The following is a 17,441-nucleotide window of genomic DNA, read 5'->3' as shown; positions in this document are numbered from 1 at the left end:
GGCCGGGGCTCTCCAGATTAATGTTGAGAGCTCTGAGAGGATAGCGGGGAGGCCCAGGGGACACCCTGCCGTGCAGAGACTGGAGATGTGCAGAAGCCTGCAAACTTGAAAGCGAGATCCTGTGACCAAAATGTCACAGTAAAACACATTCCTGTTTGGCAGTTTGTTCTTTGAAATGCTCTTGAAGTCGAGTTCCTTAAGGAGCCCAGGGCTTCCTATTTTCATACCTATTGACAAGGTGATGCCTTGATTCCTTTCAGACTTTGCCCTCCAGTGTAGGTCTTCTGAGCATCTTCTGTCTGGGAAACCAGCCCAGGGAACTGGGCGTGGTTGTCACAGCTGTCATGCGGCTGCTGCCGGACTGCTGCTTTCTGTGCTTTCTCCTTCCAGGATAGCCAAGGCAGTGACATATGCATTGGAGCGTGTCTTGAAGGGATCTTTGTGAAACACAAGAACGGAAGGCCTCCTGTGGTATTTAGGTACTTTCTTTTTTTTTTTTTTTTTTTAAGATTTTATTTATTCATTTGACAGACAGAGATCACAAGTAGGCAGAGAGAGGCAGGCAGAGAGAGAGAGGAGGAAGCAGGCTCCCCACGGAGCAGAGAGCCCGATGTGGGGCTCGATCCAAGGACACTGGGATCGTGACCTGAGCCGAAGGCAGAGGCTTTAACCCACTGAGCCACCCAGGCGCCCCTTTAGGTACTTTCTTATGTCCTTCTGTGCACTGTGGGTGGCTCCTCCTGGTGACAGTTTTTAGTACCTCAACTAGTAATGGCCCACAAGTCTCTCCCAGAGTCTCACTAGGAAATGGAAAGATGCCCTTCCTAGAATAAAATAACCCCCGATTGCAGTGGTTCTTTCATGAGCCACTTTCTTTAAAATCAAATGTGGAAAACAATGCTTGTAATGATGGCCTGCTTATGAAATGCTTAAAGGTGTCTGACCCTTTTCTTGCCATATGGAGGCCATTCTTTGTTTTGATGTGAGTTTTTAATTCTAGCTCCAGCTTCTAGGACTGTCTCTTTGTGGCAATCTGGGCCTTTTTCTGACTCTAGTTATGTACCAAAATTCCTTAAATACCAACTTCTAAGCAAAATTCTTTTTTTCTTTTCTTTCTTTCTTTTTTTTTTTTTTTTTTTTTTGGTTAAGCTAAGTTCAAATACTTTTGTATAATGTTCATTTTTTTTTTCCCTGATAGTAAAAATGTGATACTAGTCATTTGTGGAAATCTTAGAATGTATGTTGTGAGAAAGAAGAAAAGGAGGATCTACGGAAATATGCCAATAGTGGCTGACCCCAAAAGTGAAACTTCAGGTGGTTTAAATTTCTGGGTTCCAAATTATATCTTAAAGATAGCAAATTGGATCATGTTGCTCAGTCCCTCCTTTTTCATTCCTTAAGGTCCATACCCTAGAAGATCCAAAGTGTCATTTCACAGAAATAGTTCCAATTTTATTCTGAGAGCCTATTTACTTTGATTCTATTCCTGATGAAAAATTAAAAGATTATATTGTTTTTGAGCAGTAAAACATTATACCCTTTTTGGTTCTGAGTTCCTTTGTATTTAACCATTTACCATTAGTGCTTGTGCTGAGTGCTCTCTGTGTGTTTTCTCATGTGGTCTTCACAACTCTGAGCAGAGGATACTACTGCCCTTTTCCACATGGGATAATTGAGACTTGGAAAACTAAGTGATTTGCTTCAGGTCACCCAGTTACTAACTGGCATGACCAAGAACTCCAGTTTTCCACTTTGGGTAGCTCTTAACCACTGTGTTAAATGGCTTCTTTTATGAAAAGGAACTTAATTCCCCACAACTCAAGCCCTCTAAAAACCATCCTATTTCTTCTTGAGAACTGGTTTTTCCTTTGAAGATTTTTTTTTTTCCTAAGCTGACATTTTTTATTTCTTTTGCTTTATTGTTGGCTTTGGGGCTCAGAATTCTCCGTAGCAATTATGACCATGGAAAGTGTACCTGGCTTGAGGAGCAGACACCCAGTCCTAGACCATGTTGCCCTGGGTCGGGCAGTACTCCTCATTTAAGTCTTCCCAACTTGTGACTTGGGGACAGGGGCCAGAGAAGGATCTGGACTATACCAGATTGGGCAGGACTAATAGTGCCCAAAGGGCCACTTGAAAACTGAAGCCAATCAGCCAGCTTCTATCTCACTGGATAGGAGTTTTTAAAATTGCCTTCTTTAGTGTAATGCCAAAAACCTTTAGGTTTAACAATTAAACATTGAGGGGCACCTGGCTGGTTCAGTTGGTAGAACATGTGACTTGTGATCTCAGGTTGTAAGCTCGAGTCCCATGTTGGATGTAGATATTACTTAAAAATAAAATCTTAAAAAACCCACAACAAACATTGGATCACTGCAAATTAATTTTATTTATTTAAATAAATTTAAAAGAAATAAATCCAATGTAATGGAGAAGGATAAAGAAGAGTAAATTTTTTCTTTCAGACACATTTTTCCCTTTCATAAAATTATATAGTTATGTAATAAAATATTAACATGTAAAATCTAAATATTAAATACAGTTTAAAAAATATAAGACAGGAGTTTGAATCCCAGTGAACTCATCCAGAGTAGGTCATGCTTTGGGTTCTTGGCATTTGAATTTTTCACCCTCGAGCTTTTCAGAGCCCCAGTCCTCCGCCTTTGTGCCTCACTTTTGCCTTGTATATCTGCAGAACTTAATGATGCTTGCTTGCCTCTCTTTTCTCTCTTACCCACCCTCCAACTGTGTCCGTTTGAGGGAAACCCTGTACTGCACCTCACTGATCTTAGTATCCTGGGGACCTAACTCAGTTTCTGGCATTGCTAATAATGGGTGCCCTTGAAGATGTTTATTGAATAAATGAAGGAGGCATTGACAACCAGCTAAGATAGGTATCTTTGATCCAACTAATCTGGTAAATGAGGATAAAGAGATCTTACATTTTTTAAGTACTCTTTGCCTTTACTTAGTCTACGTGTATTTACTTTTTGCAACTAGCTATTGTCACTTCAGTGAGAAGATGCATGTTGTTAGCTGATTAAAATAACTGTTTTCTTTCTAAAATCATTAACAAATGTTAGCTTGACAACCTCAAGCTTGAGAAGGAAAATCATATATTCTATCTTCCAGATAGAACTCACGTTGCTGTTTTCAATTTGTTGTTCTTTAGGTGGCATGATATTGCTAACATGTCCCACAATAAGTCCTTCTTTGCATTAGAGCTGGCCAATAAAGAGGAGACCATCCAGTTTCAAACTGTGAGTAAACATTAGGAATCGATGTGGAATGTTTTTCCTAAAAGTTAACAACTTAGCGTTTCTTTGTGTGTGTTGGGGGAGGGAGGTGACACTAAAATTGTAATACATAATACTTACATAAAATGTAAAATTTTGTAGCCTTTTGCTTAATAGCCCTTGGAAAAAGTAGTTGCTTAGTCAATACTGTTGAATGAATGAGTCCTTGGATAAATACTATCTAGTATGATGATTTTTAAATTAAACCTAAGGGACTAAATAGGAGAGAAAGTAAGCACTAATACCTTAATTTCTATTGCTAAGTGAAGGGCTCTGTAGAAATACTATTTCACAGGTACTCAGTTTTGCTCTCTTGGCAAAGGCAGTATTAGGTCATTGACTCAAATATCTTGTTTCAAATTGTCTTTGCCTATTTTTGTCAAAATAGAAGTCGATTATTTTCATAATTTTAAAATTTCAACGTTACTTTCAAACAGTTCCATGGAAGAGTCAAACCTTAGAATGGTGTTCATTGTTTTTGTTTTTGTTTTCGGTCTTCTTAATTTAAATTCCAAGTATGGCATTTGTATGATAGGTGCAGCATTGGGAAATGAAAGAATCACAGTGTGTTTAAAGTGACTTTGATAGACTATATCCTGCAATTATGTCTTGTCCTCAGATAAACTCTGCATCGAGTCGTTAATGTGTTCTCGTTTACTTTGTGCAATATTTCCTTTGCTAGGAAGACATGGAAACCGCCAAGTACGTGTGGAGACTCTGTGTTGCACGACACAAATTCTACAGACTGAATCAGTGCAGCCTGTGAGTAGAGTCTGTTCGTGGAAATGGTAGGAAATAAGGAGGTTAGGCATTTTTACCTCAAGCTTATGGTATCCTCTCGAAAAGCAAATTTTGTAGAAAAGAACAGTTTTATGACATTACTACCGCAAACTCGGCTTTTTCCTGTTAAAATAACCCTCAAAACCATTTTCGTTTTACCTTCAGAATACCTTTGAATAACAACAGATACATGCCTCTAGGTTCTTCACCTGTTTACTAACATCACTAATCCTTGAAAGTTAAAAAGAGAATGTTCTTTTTTTTAATCGGCTTTTTGAGTAATTAAAGATTATTCAGCTTGTCAAGCTGTTTGAAGAATTTATACCTTTTCTTCCTAATGTACCTTGTTCTTGGTCCCCATGGGTTTTCCCCTTTGTGCTGGATTGTTCCGATCAGCATGCAGTCCTGCTGTACTAAGTCGCCCATTTAAAACACTGTCCTTCATTCCACGTGCCATCGAGCCACGGCTGCATAGCTCTGCTCTCCCGTAGGGCACATTTCTGCATAGGGGTCATTCGCGTAAGCTTACTTTCTCTCCCTCCTCCCACCTTGCTTCCCCTTGCTGCCACACACTGACACTGCTTGTCACAGTGTCAGTGGCCTTCATCCTGTGGTCCTTTCAGCACTTAACCTGGCCACCCCTTCCTTCCTGCACCCTGCCCCTCGTCGGCTGCCAGGACCCCACCTCTCTTGCTTTCCCTCTTTCTAGGCTGTTTCTTCTCAGCTTTGCTGATTTAATCCTCAGACCACTTCCACGCCTTCCTCCTTCCCATTGTACCAGGCTTACAAATAGTGCATCTGGTTTTATTTCTAGCTCAGTCTTCTCCCTGAGCACAGCTGACTGCCTCTTGACCTCTCCACTTGGGGACCTAAGAGGCATCTCAGATGTGATAATGTCTAAACCCAAACTTGATGCCCTCTTCCTCTTCCCGGCCCCAAATCTGCTTCTTCCCTACTCTTCCCATTCCGTAAATGGCAGCACTCCATATTCACTCCATTAAGTAGGCCCCAAACCTACTTAATTCCATCGTGACTCCTGTTTCTTTCATCCCACATCCAGTTTATCAGCAAACTCTGCCTTCGAAATGTATCTGAAATCTGACCACTTTTACCACCTCCTCTGCTAACAACGTGGTGCGAAGCCGCCAGTGTTTCTCCTCTGTAGGATTGCTGGAGCCTTCTGACGCTCTTCCCATGTCTGCGCCTGCCCTGCCTACACCTTGTTTCCAGATGTCAGCCAGACCCGTCTTAGTTGAACATGGGTCAGATCTCTCACCCTTAAAACCCTACACTGGCATTTCGTCATGCTTAAAAGTACAAGACCATCTGAGATCTGGTCCTTGCCTGGTTCCCACCTTGTTTCCTTTTACCCTCCTCCTGCTCACCCTCTGCCAGCCACACTAGGATCTTTTCTGGTCTGTGAACATGTTTTGCCCTCAGAGACACTGTGCTTGCCCGTTCCTCAGCCTGAAATGCTCTTCCTTCCCATGCCTCATTCTCCCACTGTGTCCGTCGTCATGTGATCAGAGGGAGCCTGGCTGCCCCAGGTACTCCCTCCCTGCCCGCTGCCTGTCTCTGTCCCTCCCCTGGCCCTGATTTTTCTTCCTAGTACTTGTATATTTGCTTGCTTACTTGTTTATTGCCTGAATCTCTTCTCAGCAGGTAAGCCCCACAGCAATGCGGGGGCAGGCACTCTGTGGTTGATCCCTGTGTTCCCGGTGCTGAGCAAGGGGCTGGTCCGCAGTAGGCCTTGGTGAATTTGTTGAAGAAATGCATGTTAAGAGATCTTATTGGGGATGTCCGTGGTGCTGGAGGAGCCCTTAGAAGAAGGGTTCCTAACCCAGAACTGCCAAGCTAAGAAAGGCTTCCCAGTAGATGGCATCTACCCTGAAACGTGGAGGGTTTCACTCCCTCCCTACAACCTTCCTTTAAGCTGCTCTCTCCCCCCGGTGCATTGTGGCTGCCTCCCGTCTGGCTCCCCTACCCCATCTCCCCTGACTCCAGCCAGTTTTCTGGATGGATGAGCAAAAGATGTAGCACTTCATTGAAGTTCTAGCTCAGAACCACATCTGAGCCCGTCCCCTTCGCACCCTTCCTTAGCTATAGCGTGAAGCGCAAGTGTGATCCTCCCCTGGGCTCATCTGCCCAGCTGACCCCTGGCCCTGGCCCCAGAGCCCACAGTCCTTACAACGCCCATGGCTCCTGCAGCCCCAGGCCTTGCTGGAATGCGCTCTCCCCCCTTCTCTGGCAGACTCTTTGTTGTTTGTCCTGATCGGTGCAAGTGCAGCTGTCCTGGAGGCCACCAGCATTTAGTTTGCTTCATCCTTTGTCCCATTCTCAAAGTACTGGTTGTTTCCTACCACTTTCATAACAATGATCTGATTCCTTGGATACTTTCTCTGGGCCAAGCATTATGAGGAGAACTTTTATCTCCTTTCCTCTTTACAGTTGCCTGGTTTGTACAGTTACTGCTGCCCTTTTGTAGACCAAGGTGTGGGGATGTAGAGGCCTGCAGTGTCGTGGCCCACTGTGCAGCCGGCGCTCCCCCGACCACATGGGGCTGTGGGCGTGGCGCATGCCTGCTGTCCTGTGTGGTCCAGGCATTTCTGCCTCACCTGCCAACGTCTCAGTGGCTGCCAGGGCACCTGGCACCTAAAGCTTAGTGAGTGATGGAAGCCTGAGAGGGTGCTGGGTGTCAGAGGGGAGGAGAGAGAGCCGTTTGCTCCTTGTTGATTTCCTTTTACCACTGATTGTAAATTGAGGAAAAAAACATCTGAACAGGACATTTGTCCCTTCAGGCCAAAGAAGGAAGCCAAGAAGGAAGAGGAAAAGCTATGAGAGTGCTTTCTATTTTATAAGTACCGAAGGTGTGAAGAAAACTTGGTTAAGAATAACTGTGCGAAGGGCAGGCCTATCTTTGGGACTCATGAAGGAAAAGAAATGATCAGGGATGACCCTGTGGGAGAACAAGCCAACAATCAGCCTCTAGGCCCCAGTCCTCCTTTTCTTTTTGAAAACTTCCTCCCCCAACTGTGCTTTCCTCTGAGTCTGCTGCTGGTCTGTGGATGGGATTTGGGAACGCACTACCCGACAGGGAGGAGGAGCCCTGCTTTCTTTGTGGGTATGGGAAGCCCTCTCTGAGGGCGGCTCCCTGCACTCTCAGGTCTGAGTGCCTTTGTGTGTGAAAGCGCTTCCCCTTGGGGCCAGATTCCGTGGTGCTAGGAGTCCAGGCCAGTCACATTTGGGGCTCTCCTGGGCTGGCCTGGTTATCTGAGCACGTGTGACACTATTCTTAGGCAGAAGCGGTGTTCTGAGGTTCAGGCAGTCCATAGCACTCTGGAGGAGCACGGCCTTTCCTAAGTGTGAAGGTCTTCATAGTGTTGGACCCTTAGAACCTCAGTTACCTCTTCTGGAAAAGAACGGGGAATCAAAGCAATCATTTTGAATAGACCCAAAATATCATCTCTTGCCAGTAGGCATCCATATTGATTAGTGGTTAATGCCTTCTTTTTCTTTTTTTTTTTTTTAAAGATTTTATTTATTTGAGAGAGCTAGAGGCAGCATAAGCAGGGGGAGAAGCAGAGGGAGAGAGAGAGGGATACGCAGACTCTCTGCTGAGCGGGGATCCTGACGAGGGGCACGATCCCAGGACCCTGAGATCATGGCCTGAGCTGAAGGCCGATGCTTAACCAACTGAGCCACCACCCAGGTGCCCCAGTGCCTGCCTTTCTTTCTTTCTTTCTTTCTTTCTTTCTTTCTTTCTTTCTTTTTCTTTCTTTCAAGATTTTATTTATTTATTTGACAGACAGAGATCACAAGTAGGCAGAGAGGCAGGTCGTGGGGGTGGGGGGAGCAGGCCCCCTGCTGAGCAGAGAGCCCGATGTGGGGCTCGATCCCAGGACCCTGAGATCATGACCTGAGCCGAAGGCAGAGGCTTAACCCATTGAGCCACCCAGGCGCCCCTCAATGCCTTTTTTAAAGGAGTTTTTTGTTTGTTAGTTTGTTTTTTGCAAATCACCACTTGCCAATGATTGTAAAGTTCAGATGGAAAAGAAATCAATTCGCTTATAGAAGTGTAAGCTTTGTAATATTGCTGTTTCTTGCTAAATAGGAATACAACGACATTATTATGATCTTCAGCTTCATTATTATGGTCTATATAAAGAAAACACAAGGGGCTCCCAGGTAGCTCAGTTAAGCAGCTGACTAAACTTGGGTCGTGATCTGAGAGTCCTGGGATTGAGCTGCACTTGGCCTGTGTGTTCAAATTTTATGATCTTTTTTTTAAGGCTCTCAACCTAGACTGTTCAGTCACATTTAGTATAACGATCCTGAAATATTGGTAGATTTGTTCTCATGGTCCAGATGGGTCATTTTAGAGTGTGATGGGCATTTAATGAAACTGTAGCAGGCCTGAAATTGGACAGTAGATTTTGGATAGCTGGGTCAGCCTGGGGTGCCTGGTGGCTTAGGAGATGGGTCTACTTGTATAAAAAGACTTTGCTCCTAGAGTGTCCGTTTCCACACCCCTCAGTCCTGATAATTCAGTGGTGTTTGGGATGGCCTTGGTGTGACTCATCCAAACTTGACCCAGATGACCATATTTTAGAAATTTTTTTTTTAAAGATTTTATTTATTTATTTGACAGACAGAGATTACAAGTAGGCAGAGAGGCAGTCAGAGAGAGGAGGAAGCAGGCTTCCTGCTGAGCAGAGAGCCCGATGAGGGGCTCGATCCCAGGACCCTGAGATCATGACCTGAGCTGAAGGCAGAGGTTTTAACCCACTGAGCCACCCAGGTGCCCCCATATTTTAGAATTTATAAAATGACATGATCCATCATAAATCTTGCCCCCTCCCTCCACTTTTTAAAAGAAGGTACTTTATTTTTTTATTTTTTTTTTAAGATTTTATTTATTTGACAGACAGAGATCACAAGTAGGCAAAGAGGCAGGCAGAGAGAGGAGGAAGCAGGCTCCCTGCTGAGCAGACAGCCTGATGTGGGGCTTGATCCCAGGACCCTGGGATCATGACCTGAGCTGAAGGCAGAGGCTTTAACCCACTGAGCCACCCAGGCGCTCCAAGAAGGTACTTTAAATAACAGAATCATCTTATGTCACCCAAGCCTTACAAATGTGAGAAGAAAAATATTAATATTCCTTTAGAGTTGGCTTAGGAATCACAGGAGATAAGGTCAGTCTGTTTGGTCAGATAACGTCTTCCAAACCTTAGACTTGGTCCTGCTGTAATCAGCTTCTCTAACATATATGAGAAAAATACTAGGAGAGAAAGAGAATCTTGGGGAGGAATGTACCCCCCCAATCTGCAGAGCCATGTGATCAAGGTTTCAGGAGCCTTTATCCAGAGGGAAAGCTGAATATCAGTCACTAGCAGGTGAGAGGGTTGGTGTGTGCCCACGTGTGTTCTGGAGGCTCTGACAGGAACACTGACTGGAGGAGGCCCTTCATGGAGAGGGATGGGGCTGCCCCTTCTTGTAGACTCTCTGTAGTGTTTAAAGAGACTGGAGGAGGGGTGCCTGGATGGCTCAGTTGGTTGAGCGTCTGGATCTTGATTTTGGCTCAGGTCATGATCTCAGGGTCCTGGGATGGAGCCCGTCTTGGGGGTAGGGGTGAGGAGGCGTCCCTGATCAGTGTTGAGTCTGCTTGTCTCCCTCTGCCCCTACCCCCCCACACTCTTTCGCTTGTACTGTCTCTCTAATAAATAAATAAATCTTTAAAAAGAAAATAAACGGACAGGAGAAGGCCTGGAAGGAGATAGAGTAGCCCCTATCCCATCAGAGAAGGTCACTGAGACTAATGTTTTCTAGGTATTTCCACCATCCAACACATTTTTTGTTTATCAGAATCTCTTCACTAGCTATAAATCTATGAGAAAAGAAGCTCACAAAACGAAGTTGAAAGAACTCTTAGAAATAGCTTCACTGTAGGGGCGCATGGGTGGCTCAGTGGGTTAAGCCTCTGCCTTTGGCTTAGGTCATGATCTCAGGGTCCTGGGATAGAGCCCCGCATCGGGCTCTCTGCTCGGTGGGGAGCCTGTTCCTTCCTCCCCCTCTGCCTGCCTCTCTGCCTACTTGTGATCTCTCTCTCTGTCAAATAAATAAAATCTTTAAAAAAAAAAAAAAAGAAAAAGAAATAGTTTCACTGTAAATGCTCAGTAATTAGTATCCGCTTCCGTCCTCACTCACTGTATCACTCGTTTGCTCAACAGACATTTGAGGTCTTCCTTGTGTGCTGGGCACCAGTGATACCATTATATCCTCTTTTTTTTTTTTTTTTCATTCAAGATTTTATTTATTTATATGACAGACAGAGATCACAAGTAGGCAGAGGGGGGCCAGACAAATAACAGGCTGTTGGGAGCCTGTGCTCGGTTAATCTGACAGACAGGCCTGGTTCAAGTGCTCATTCCAGTACTCCCTGGTCACGAGACCAAGAGTCGTTTCCTTAACCTAAGTATTGGTTTTCTCATCTGGAAAACCAGGATAGTAACTGGCATCCCTTCTGGTGTGTTCAGATTCTGTGAGATAATCATGTTCCGTCCTTAGCCCTGTTTCAGTAGAAGTCATACTTACTCTGCTGGGGCTAGCCACCTTTAGCCCTTGTCTTCTCCAGAGCACACATTCCAGTGATTTTGTGCCTAGGAGTTCTTCAGCGGTCTCATTTTAGCAGCACCCGTCAACACAGTAACTGACCAGAAAGTCTGGGAAACACCCACCAGCGGTTAGACCGTGTGGTCTTAGAGGCTCAGATTAGAGCTGGTCTCCACCTAAGCTGTAGTTACAAGAACAGCGGCAGGAAGAAGGAGGAGGTGGGTATTAGAACCGATGGCGAGGCTGCTGAGCCGAGCAGTCTGGCAGGAGAAAAAGGTGTTTGTTTGTGTTTAGTAAGACGTGGCCTCTGCTGTGGACAGTGTTGCCCCTGCACTTCTGGTTCCAGCGCCAAAATAGATGCTGCGTGTGGGAGATACCGCCTTTGCTTCCGAGCTCTGCATCTTTGCATTCTGTGCTCAACACATTTATGTTTTATTTTTGCCCCAGGCTGGGCAAGTCTGGACATGTTGTTGGAGGAGTATTCTGTTGACAGCCCTTCCTTCTCATTTCTGAATTTTGAATGTATAGTACTTTTTTATTTTTAGAGAGAGAGCATGTGTGAGTAGGAGGTGGGGAGGCTCAGAGAGGGAAAGGAGAGAGAGACTCTTAAGCAGGCTCTCTGCCCAGCACGGAGCCCGATGCGGGGCTCGATCTCACGGTGCTGAGTTCATGACCTGAGCTGAAATCAAGAGTTGGCCGCCCAACTGACTGAGCCACCCAGGCACAGGTTGAGTTTATAGTAATTTAGAAGTTCAGTCTGTTTGGACTAAATGTAAACTTCAAAGGACCCAGTTTTGCCTAAACCTAGCCCTGACCATGGAGAATAAGCAGCAGCAAAGGAAACCTCAAGGCTGCAAAATGATGCCTTCAGATTCTGGGCATTGATTTTAAGGACTATTTTTAACGTACAGTTAAGGAGCAGTTAACAAAACAAAACTCAGTGCCTGGGTGCACCGTCCCACCTCCCACCACTAACGAGGCCTCAGTTAGGACCCACAGAGGTTTACCGATGGATACAGGTGTTTTTGCAGCCTAATAGAATTAACATCCATTTTGTTATTGTTGAGTGACATAAATTCTGGCAGATGGAATGTTCTTTGGAAAAGAGACACTTATTCTTTAGCAACAACCTTAACACATTATGATGATGATGAAAGGAAATTATTACAAAAAGCATTGAATTAGAAAAGGTCACCTAATAAAACAAATTGTAGTCAGCTGATGTTAAGTTCCTGATAAACACTCAGTTTTTTTTTTTTTCTTTGTAATTTCTATTACTGCTTTTGGGTTTAGATATATCTTCAGCCTATGATATATAATAGAAGTATTCACTTATATTTTCTGTAAGTTCACTTATGACTTCATATTTAAATTTTTAGTTTTTAAATCCATCTGCTATGTGCTTTCTTATGTGGCATTATATGAGACTTGAACTTCTTATAGATGGTCCATTGTACCAATAACCTGTTGTTCTCTCTGCTGAGCTGGAAGATCACCTTTATCACATAGTCAGTTTTTATTTTGGGGTAGACCATTTTTCAGATGGCTCTTATGTTCCCTTATTCTAACACTTTGTTACTGAGTTTCATTCCAGCCCTGTATTTTGTGATCATTTTAAGTTATTTTTTATTTTTTAAAGATTTTACTTATTTATTTGACAGAGATCACAAGTAAGCAGAGAGGCAGGCAGAGAGAGAGGAAGGGAAGCAGGCCCCCCGCCGAGCAGAGAGCCCGATGAGGGGCTCAATCCTAGGACCCCGGGATCATGACCCTAGCCGAAGGCAGAGGCTTCAACCCACTGAGCCACCCAGGCACCCCTGGTGATCATTTTTTTTTTTTTTTTTAAATATTTTATTTATTTATTTGACAGAGAGAGATCACAAGTAGACATAGAAGCAGGCAGAGAGAGAGGGAAGCAGGCTCCCTGCTGAGCAGAGAGCCCGATGTGGGACTTGATCCCAGGACCCTGAGATCATGACCTGAGCCGAAGGCAGCGGCTTAACCCACTGAGCCACCCAGGCGCCCCTGGTGATCATTTTTAATCAGAGATGATAAGCACTAGTTTTATTTTGTCTTAAGTCTTCTCAAAATAAGCTAATTTTCAGGTTTTGAATATAAGGTACTAGTGGGAGACGCCTGGGTGGCTCAGTTGGTTAAGCGTCTGCCTTCAGCTCAGGTCATGATCCCAGGGTGCTGAGATCAAGCCCCACATCGGCTTCCTGCTCAGCTGGAAGCCTGCTTCTCCCTCTGCCCACCCCTACCCTGCTGGCTTGTGTTCCCTCTCTCTCTGACAAATAAATAAAATCTTAAAAAATAATAATAATAAGGTACTAGTGGTTGGAATGCTAAGAATCACGTTAATTTAGGAGGTATGAGGCTTGATATTATAGTGCATTTACTGATTAAACAGGTTGAATGTTCACCTTGTATGGGTTTTTTAGTAATCAGTCCTTAGAAGACTATAACCAAAAGTCACAAAAAACAAAGCACTTGGGGAAAATACAAAGTCATCAACAAAGCCAAGAATCCTATGTGTTTAAGTTCCTAGATTTTATATACAATAAACTGCACACAAGAACAACAAAATACTGTCTCTGTTTAAAAATGGTTAAAATAGGGGCGCCTGGGTGGCTCAGTGGGCTAAAGCCTCTGCCTTTGGCTTGGGTCGTGATCCCAGGGTCGTGGAATCGAGCCCGTGTCGGGCTCTCTGCTCAACGGGGAACCTGTTTCCCCCCCCACCTCTCTCTGCCTGCCTCTCTGCCTGCTTGTGATCTCTGTCTGTCAAATAAATAAATAAAATTCAAAAATGGTTAAAATTACACATGAGCTATTTTGTCTCTTGTTCCTTTTTGATGTAATTATTTATTCAAAGATGAAACTTGATGGGAGTAGTTTAAAATCTCAAATTATCTGATAAATGTCAGTCCACACTTCTTAATAGTCTCCTTGCTTTCTTTGTTGTTGTTTATTGTTGTTACTATTGTTTTTTAAGTCAGCTCCATGGGAAGCATGGAGCCTAGGGCAGGACCTGAACTCATGACCAACTGAATCACCCACACGCCCCTCACTGCTTTCTAAAAAATACATTTAAAACCAATCAGAGAGAAGTTTCTTTCAAAGAAAAGTAAATTGGTTTACCATTGGCCCACTGAACCAAATCTACTTTTTTGCTTTCTCTAACTTAGTTCCTTACAGGAAATCTAGTTTCTTAAGTTACCAAAGTTATAAATTTATTTTTTTTTAAGATTTAATTTATTTATTTGACAGAGAGAGAGAGAGAGATCACAAGTAGGCAGAGCAGCAGGTGGGGGGGTTGTGGGGAAGCAGGCTCCCCACTGAGCAGAGAGCCCGATGTAGGGGCTCGATCCCAGGACCTTGGTACAACCTGAGCCGAAGGCAGAGGCTTAACCCACTGAGCCATCCAGGCGCCCCTATAAGTTTATTTCTTGATTATGTTTGTAGTTATGAGGATTTTAACTAAAGGCATTTCCCATTGCTTCAGGCTTCTGGCAGTGGATGGTCACCCCTCAGGACTGTTAATGGAGGTAGTCAGTGCTGACCAAGCCCCCAGGAGAGAGGCATTTGCACTGAGTCTTGCTTCCCTGGGATGTTTGCCCCTTTTCCTCTCTGCATATGCTCATTCCGAGGTTTTACCTGGTTAGACCAGGGAAAGATAAACCTGCCCATCCTCTGCTCGTCCAGGCAGAGGTTGCAGGGTCAGACCCTGGCATGTGGGTGGAGGGGGTCTGGGCAGCCACTTAAGAGTGGAGGCCCCAAGTGAGGACAGAGTCTCCTTTTCTCTAACTCATGACTGGATTAGTTTGTCCTCTTCTTGGTTTAGCAGATTTATTATTTTACCTTCTTATTTATTTTGGCAGAATTAGGAAAACTACATGTATGTATGTCTCAACGACATGTCTTATTTTTATAGGCAAACTCAGACTGTCCCAGTGAACCCAATTAGGAGGAGGTCGTCTTCAAGGGTGTCCCTGGTAAGAAAGAAGGAAAAATGTAATTGCTTTTTTTCTTTTAGTGTTATCTTCCTTAATAAAAGATGCTTTTGATAGTATTAATTTTTAGTTTGGACCACAAAAGTGTGCTGGTATTTGTTTTTAACCAAAGAAATGGTTAGAAGTTAACCAATTTTCTATAGGCTGACCCTAATATTTATGTAATAATTTATTTTATTATACGTATTTAAATATTAGGTCCAACCTAATGCTTGAATTTTTTGACTATTAGTGAAGAGCAACAGAAGTTAGTAGATATGTAAAATGCTAGCTAATTTTGCCTGGCAAAATTAAATACACTATATAAAAGCTTTTTATATTCACATGTTTATATAAGAATTCAGGAAACTTTGTCTATTCCTTCTCGCTCTTTACTTTTTGGATACAGCTTATTTTCTTGTGATCTCTGTTGTCTGATACTAGTGTGTAGGCCTTGGCATTGTCATTCTGGGAGACACTGAAAGTGACAGACATGGTAAGAGCTGTAGGGTCTTCATGTTTATTTTCTATATAATGTATTTAACTTCCCTAGGAGTTTTTTAATGGACAGAAAGAAACCAGCAGAAACTTACTTTACATATATTACATAGGCAGCAATGTGTTTTAACCCTGTTTCCAACTTTCCATTCCTTAGCCTAAGCCCCAGCCCTATGGGATGCCTCCCCCACCCCAGCTGCATTATAATGGACATTATACAGAACCATACACTTCCTCCCAAGGTAAAGTACACTATTTCTGAAATGCCGTCCAAAATTATTACAATTTGAATAAACCTATGAAGACTAGGAGATCTTGGAGCCAGGATAGTTTTTGGCTGATTACAACCAAATCGCTTTCATGATTACAGCCATCCTGGATTCATAGAAGCAGCAGCCATTAGATTCCATTCCTCGAAAATGTGTAGCAATATTCAGTATCAAATTCTGATGCTCAGATGATCCCAAGTTTGGCCTTCCTTTTCAGCCAATTCCTTTGTCCTGCTGACACTCCCCCATTAGCCTTTGAGTGTTTCCTTGCTTTCCCGTGCAAGATATCCCAGGCTCGTTTTGGTTTTTTTCCTGCACGAGAACTTCCCATTGTAAGGGTTTAAACATTCCATTTTTATTTTTCGCTCGGTTAGTATAGGGAGCTGTATTTAAGACCATGGCTCCCCAGCTGAACCTCAAGCATTCGCTCCGCAAACATTTACTCTCTCCTCTACGGGCGAATCCTTGCTGCAGTGGCCAAGGAGATTTAATGTTGAGAAGTAGTTGCACATCTTAAGAAGCTTAGCATCTAATAGGTGGGGGATAAGACTAGCACACAAATAACTTAAACACAAAGAGAACATGATTGTTTTGAGGAGAGAGAGCCAGCAGTTATGTGACAAAAGACCCTCCTGTTGAGAAGGGCTTTCTAGAAAGAAGAGAGGGAGGCGGGCAGTTGATGGGGATTGCTGCCCCTGGTTTTGGGGGACAGTGAACGCCATGGCACAGACTGAGGAAAGGATATTAGGGAGGGGCGTGGTACGGTTGGACTTCCCGTAAGGAACTGGGAGAAGCCATGTGTGAAGGACTAGAGGTGGTTTGTGACGTGTGCGCTGGGCCTTCCGGGCACAGACGAGAATTTCCATGCAATGGGGTCGGCAGGTGGGCAGTAGGGGAGCCGTGCTTCAGGGTGTGGGTCCCCTGAGGGTGCACTGCGGGGTGGGGGTGTTTTCTCCCTTCCTCACTGCAGGCTCCCTGTGCCCTGTGCCTGCCTGCTTCTGTGCCCTCAGCCCCACGCACCGCTGGGTAAAGGCTCTTCTCTCTGCGGTGTGAGTCTGCACGTATCCTAAGACTTTTTCCTTGTCTCTCTCTTCCAACTGTGGCTTGCGTTCATTTTCCCTTCCCTTTTCCAGCTGCTGCTTCTGAGAGTAGTGCCCGTGTGGGTGGTTACCCGCTACTCCTTCTGACTGGTGCTTTGCTGCGCCAGTTGCCCGCTCAACCCCTGGCGCCCCCCACATCCTCCTCGCTCTTGAAAAATCTCTTGTCAGCGCCCTGGTTCTCTCTCCTCCCCCTGTGCTGTCAGTGGTGGTCCCTGTCTGGGGAAGTCTGCCTGGTGTCCTTCTTCCCTCCCTTCGCAGGCTCCCACAGCAGTCCCGTCCACATTTCGGGTTTCGGCAGGGGTGGCTGTCACATCTGTGTTTCCCATCTGTTGTCACTCCTGGGCTGCAGCCTCACATCGCCATCTGTCCCACAGGTGACAGGTTAGGGAGCCACTGCACCGAAAGCCCTCGGCAGGGGACCTGGCTTATGGTGTTAGCTATTAGAGCTTGCTGAAAATGAAAATGTTAGATTTGCGCTCATGCTGTGCTCCACAAGCCCGTCCCTTTCCCCTTCATCCTTATTTCATCTTTGTGGTGACGTCACTCTCCTGGTTACTTGGATTCCAAAGTGCACGCAATTTTTCTTTTCTTTTCTTTTTTCCCCCTCAGCACGCAGTCAGTCACACGTGCTCTTGCCTCTAACTCCATATAATACGCCTTCCATCTGTCCCGCTGCTCCTGGTTCAGTCCAGCCTTACCGACTAGCGGTGGCTCCACATCTTGCACCCCCGCCCTCCCCGGTTCACCTGATACGTGGGTGCCAGGCTCTTCTCATCTCCCCGATGACCATTCCCTTGCCTGGTGTTGCACACTCTCCACAGTGCTTCCCGGCGCTCCTCTTCTAGTCTTACTTCCCACTGCTCTCTTACCCGTCTCCAGCTCCCTGACACTCCAGCCAAA

General features: G+C 44.6%; 1 protein-coding gene across 3 annotated transcripts in view; it reads left to right on the top strand.

The window, feature by feature from the left end:
* PTPN21 (protein tyrosine phosphatase non-receptor type 21) overlaps positions 1–17,441 on the top strand; it is a 78,699-nt gene that overhangs the window by 43,827 nt on the left and 17,431 nt on the right. For all 3 annotated transcript variants that reach the window (XM_032878584.1, XM_032878585.1, XM_032878583.1), the window contains exons 8-12: positions 391–479; positions 3,173–3,260; positions 3,979–4,058; positions 14,617–14,677; positions 15,330–15,414. In XM_032878584.1, the coding sequence (XP_032734475.1) occupies positions 391–479; positions 3,173–3,260; positions 3,979–4,058; positions 14,617–14,677; positions 15,330–15,414 (403 nt within the window). The remainder of the gene's footprint in view (positions 1–390; positions 480–3,172; positions 3,261–3,978; positions 4,059–14,616; positions 14,678–15,329; positions 15,415–17,441) is intronic.

The sequence above is a fragment of the Lontra canadensis genome, unplaced genomic scaffold (genome assembly GCF_010015895.1).
Source record: "Lontra canadensis isolate GAN:19392208 unplaced genomic scaffold, GSC_riverotter_1.0 scaffold64, whole genome shotgun sequence".
NCBI classification, from domain to species: Eukaryota; Metazoa; Chordata; class Mammalia; order Carnivora; family Mustelidae; genus Lontra; species Lontra canadensis.
The sequence above is the reverse complement of the archived record's forward strand: the minus strand, read 5'-3'. Positions and strand labels throughout refer to the sequence as shown.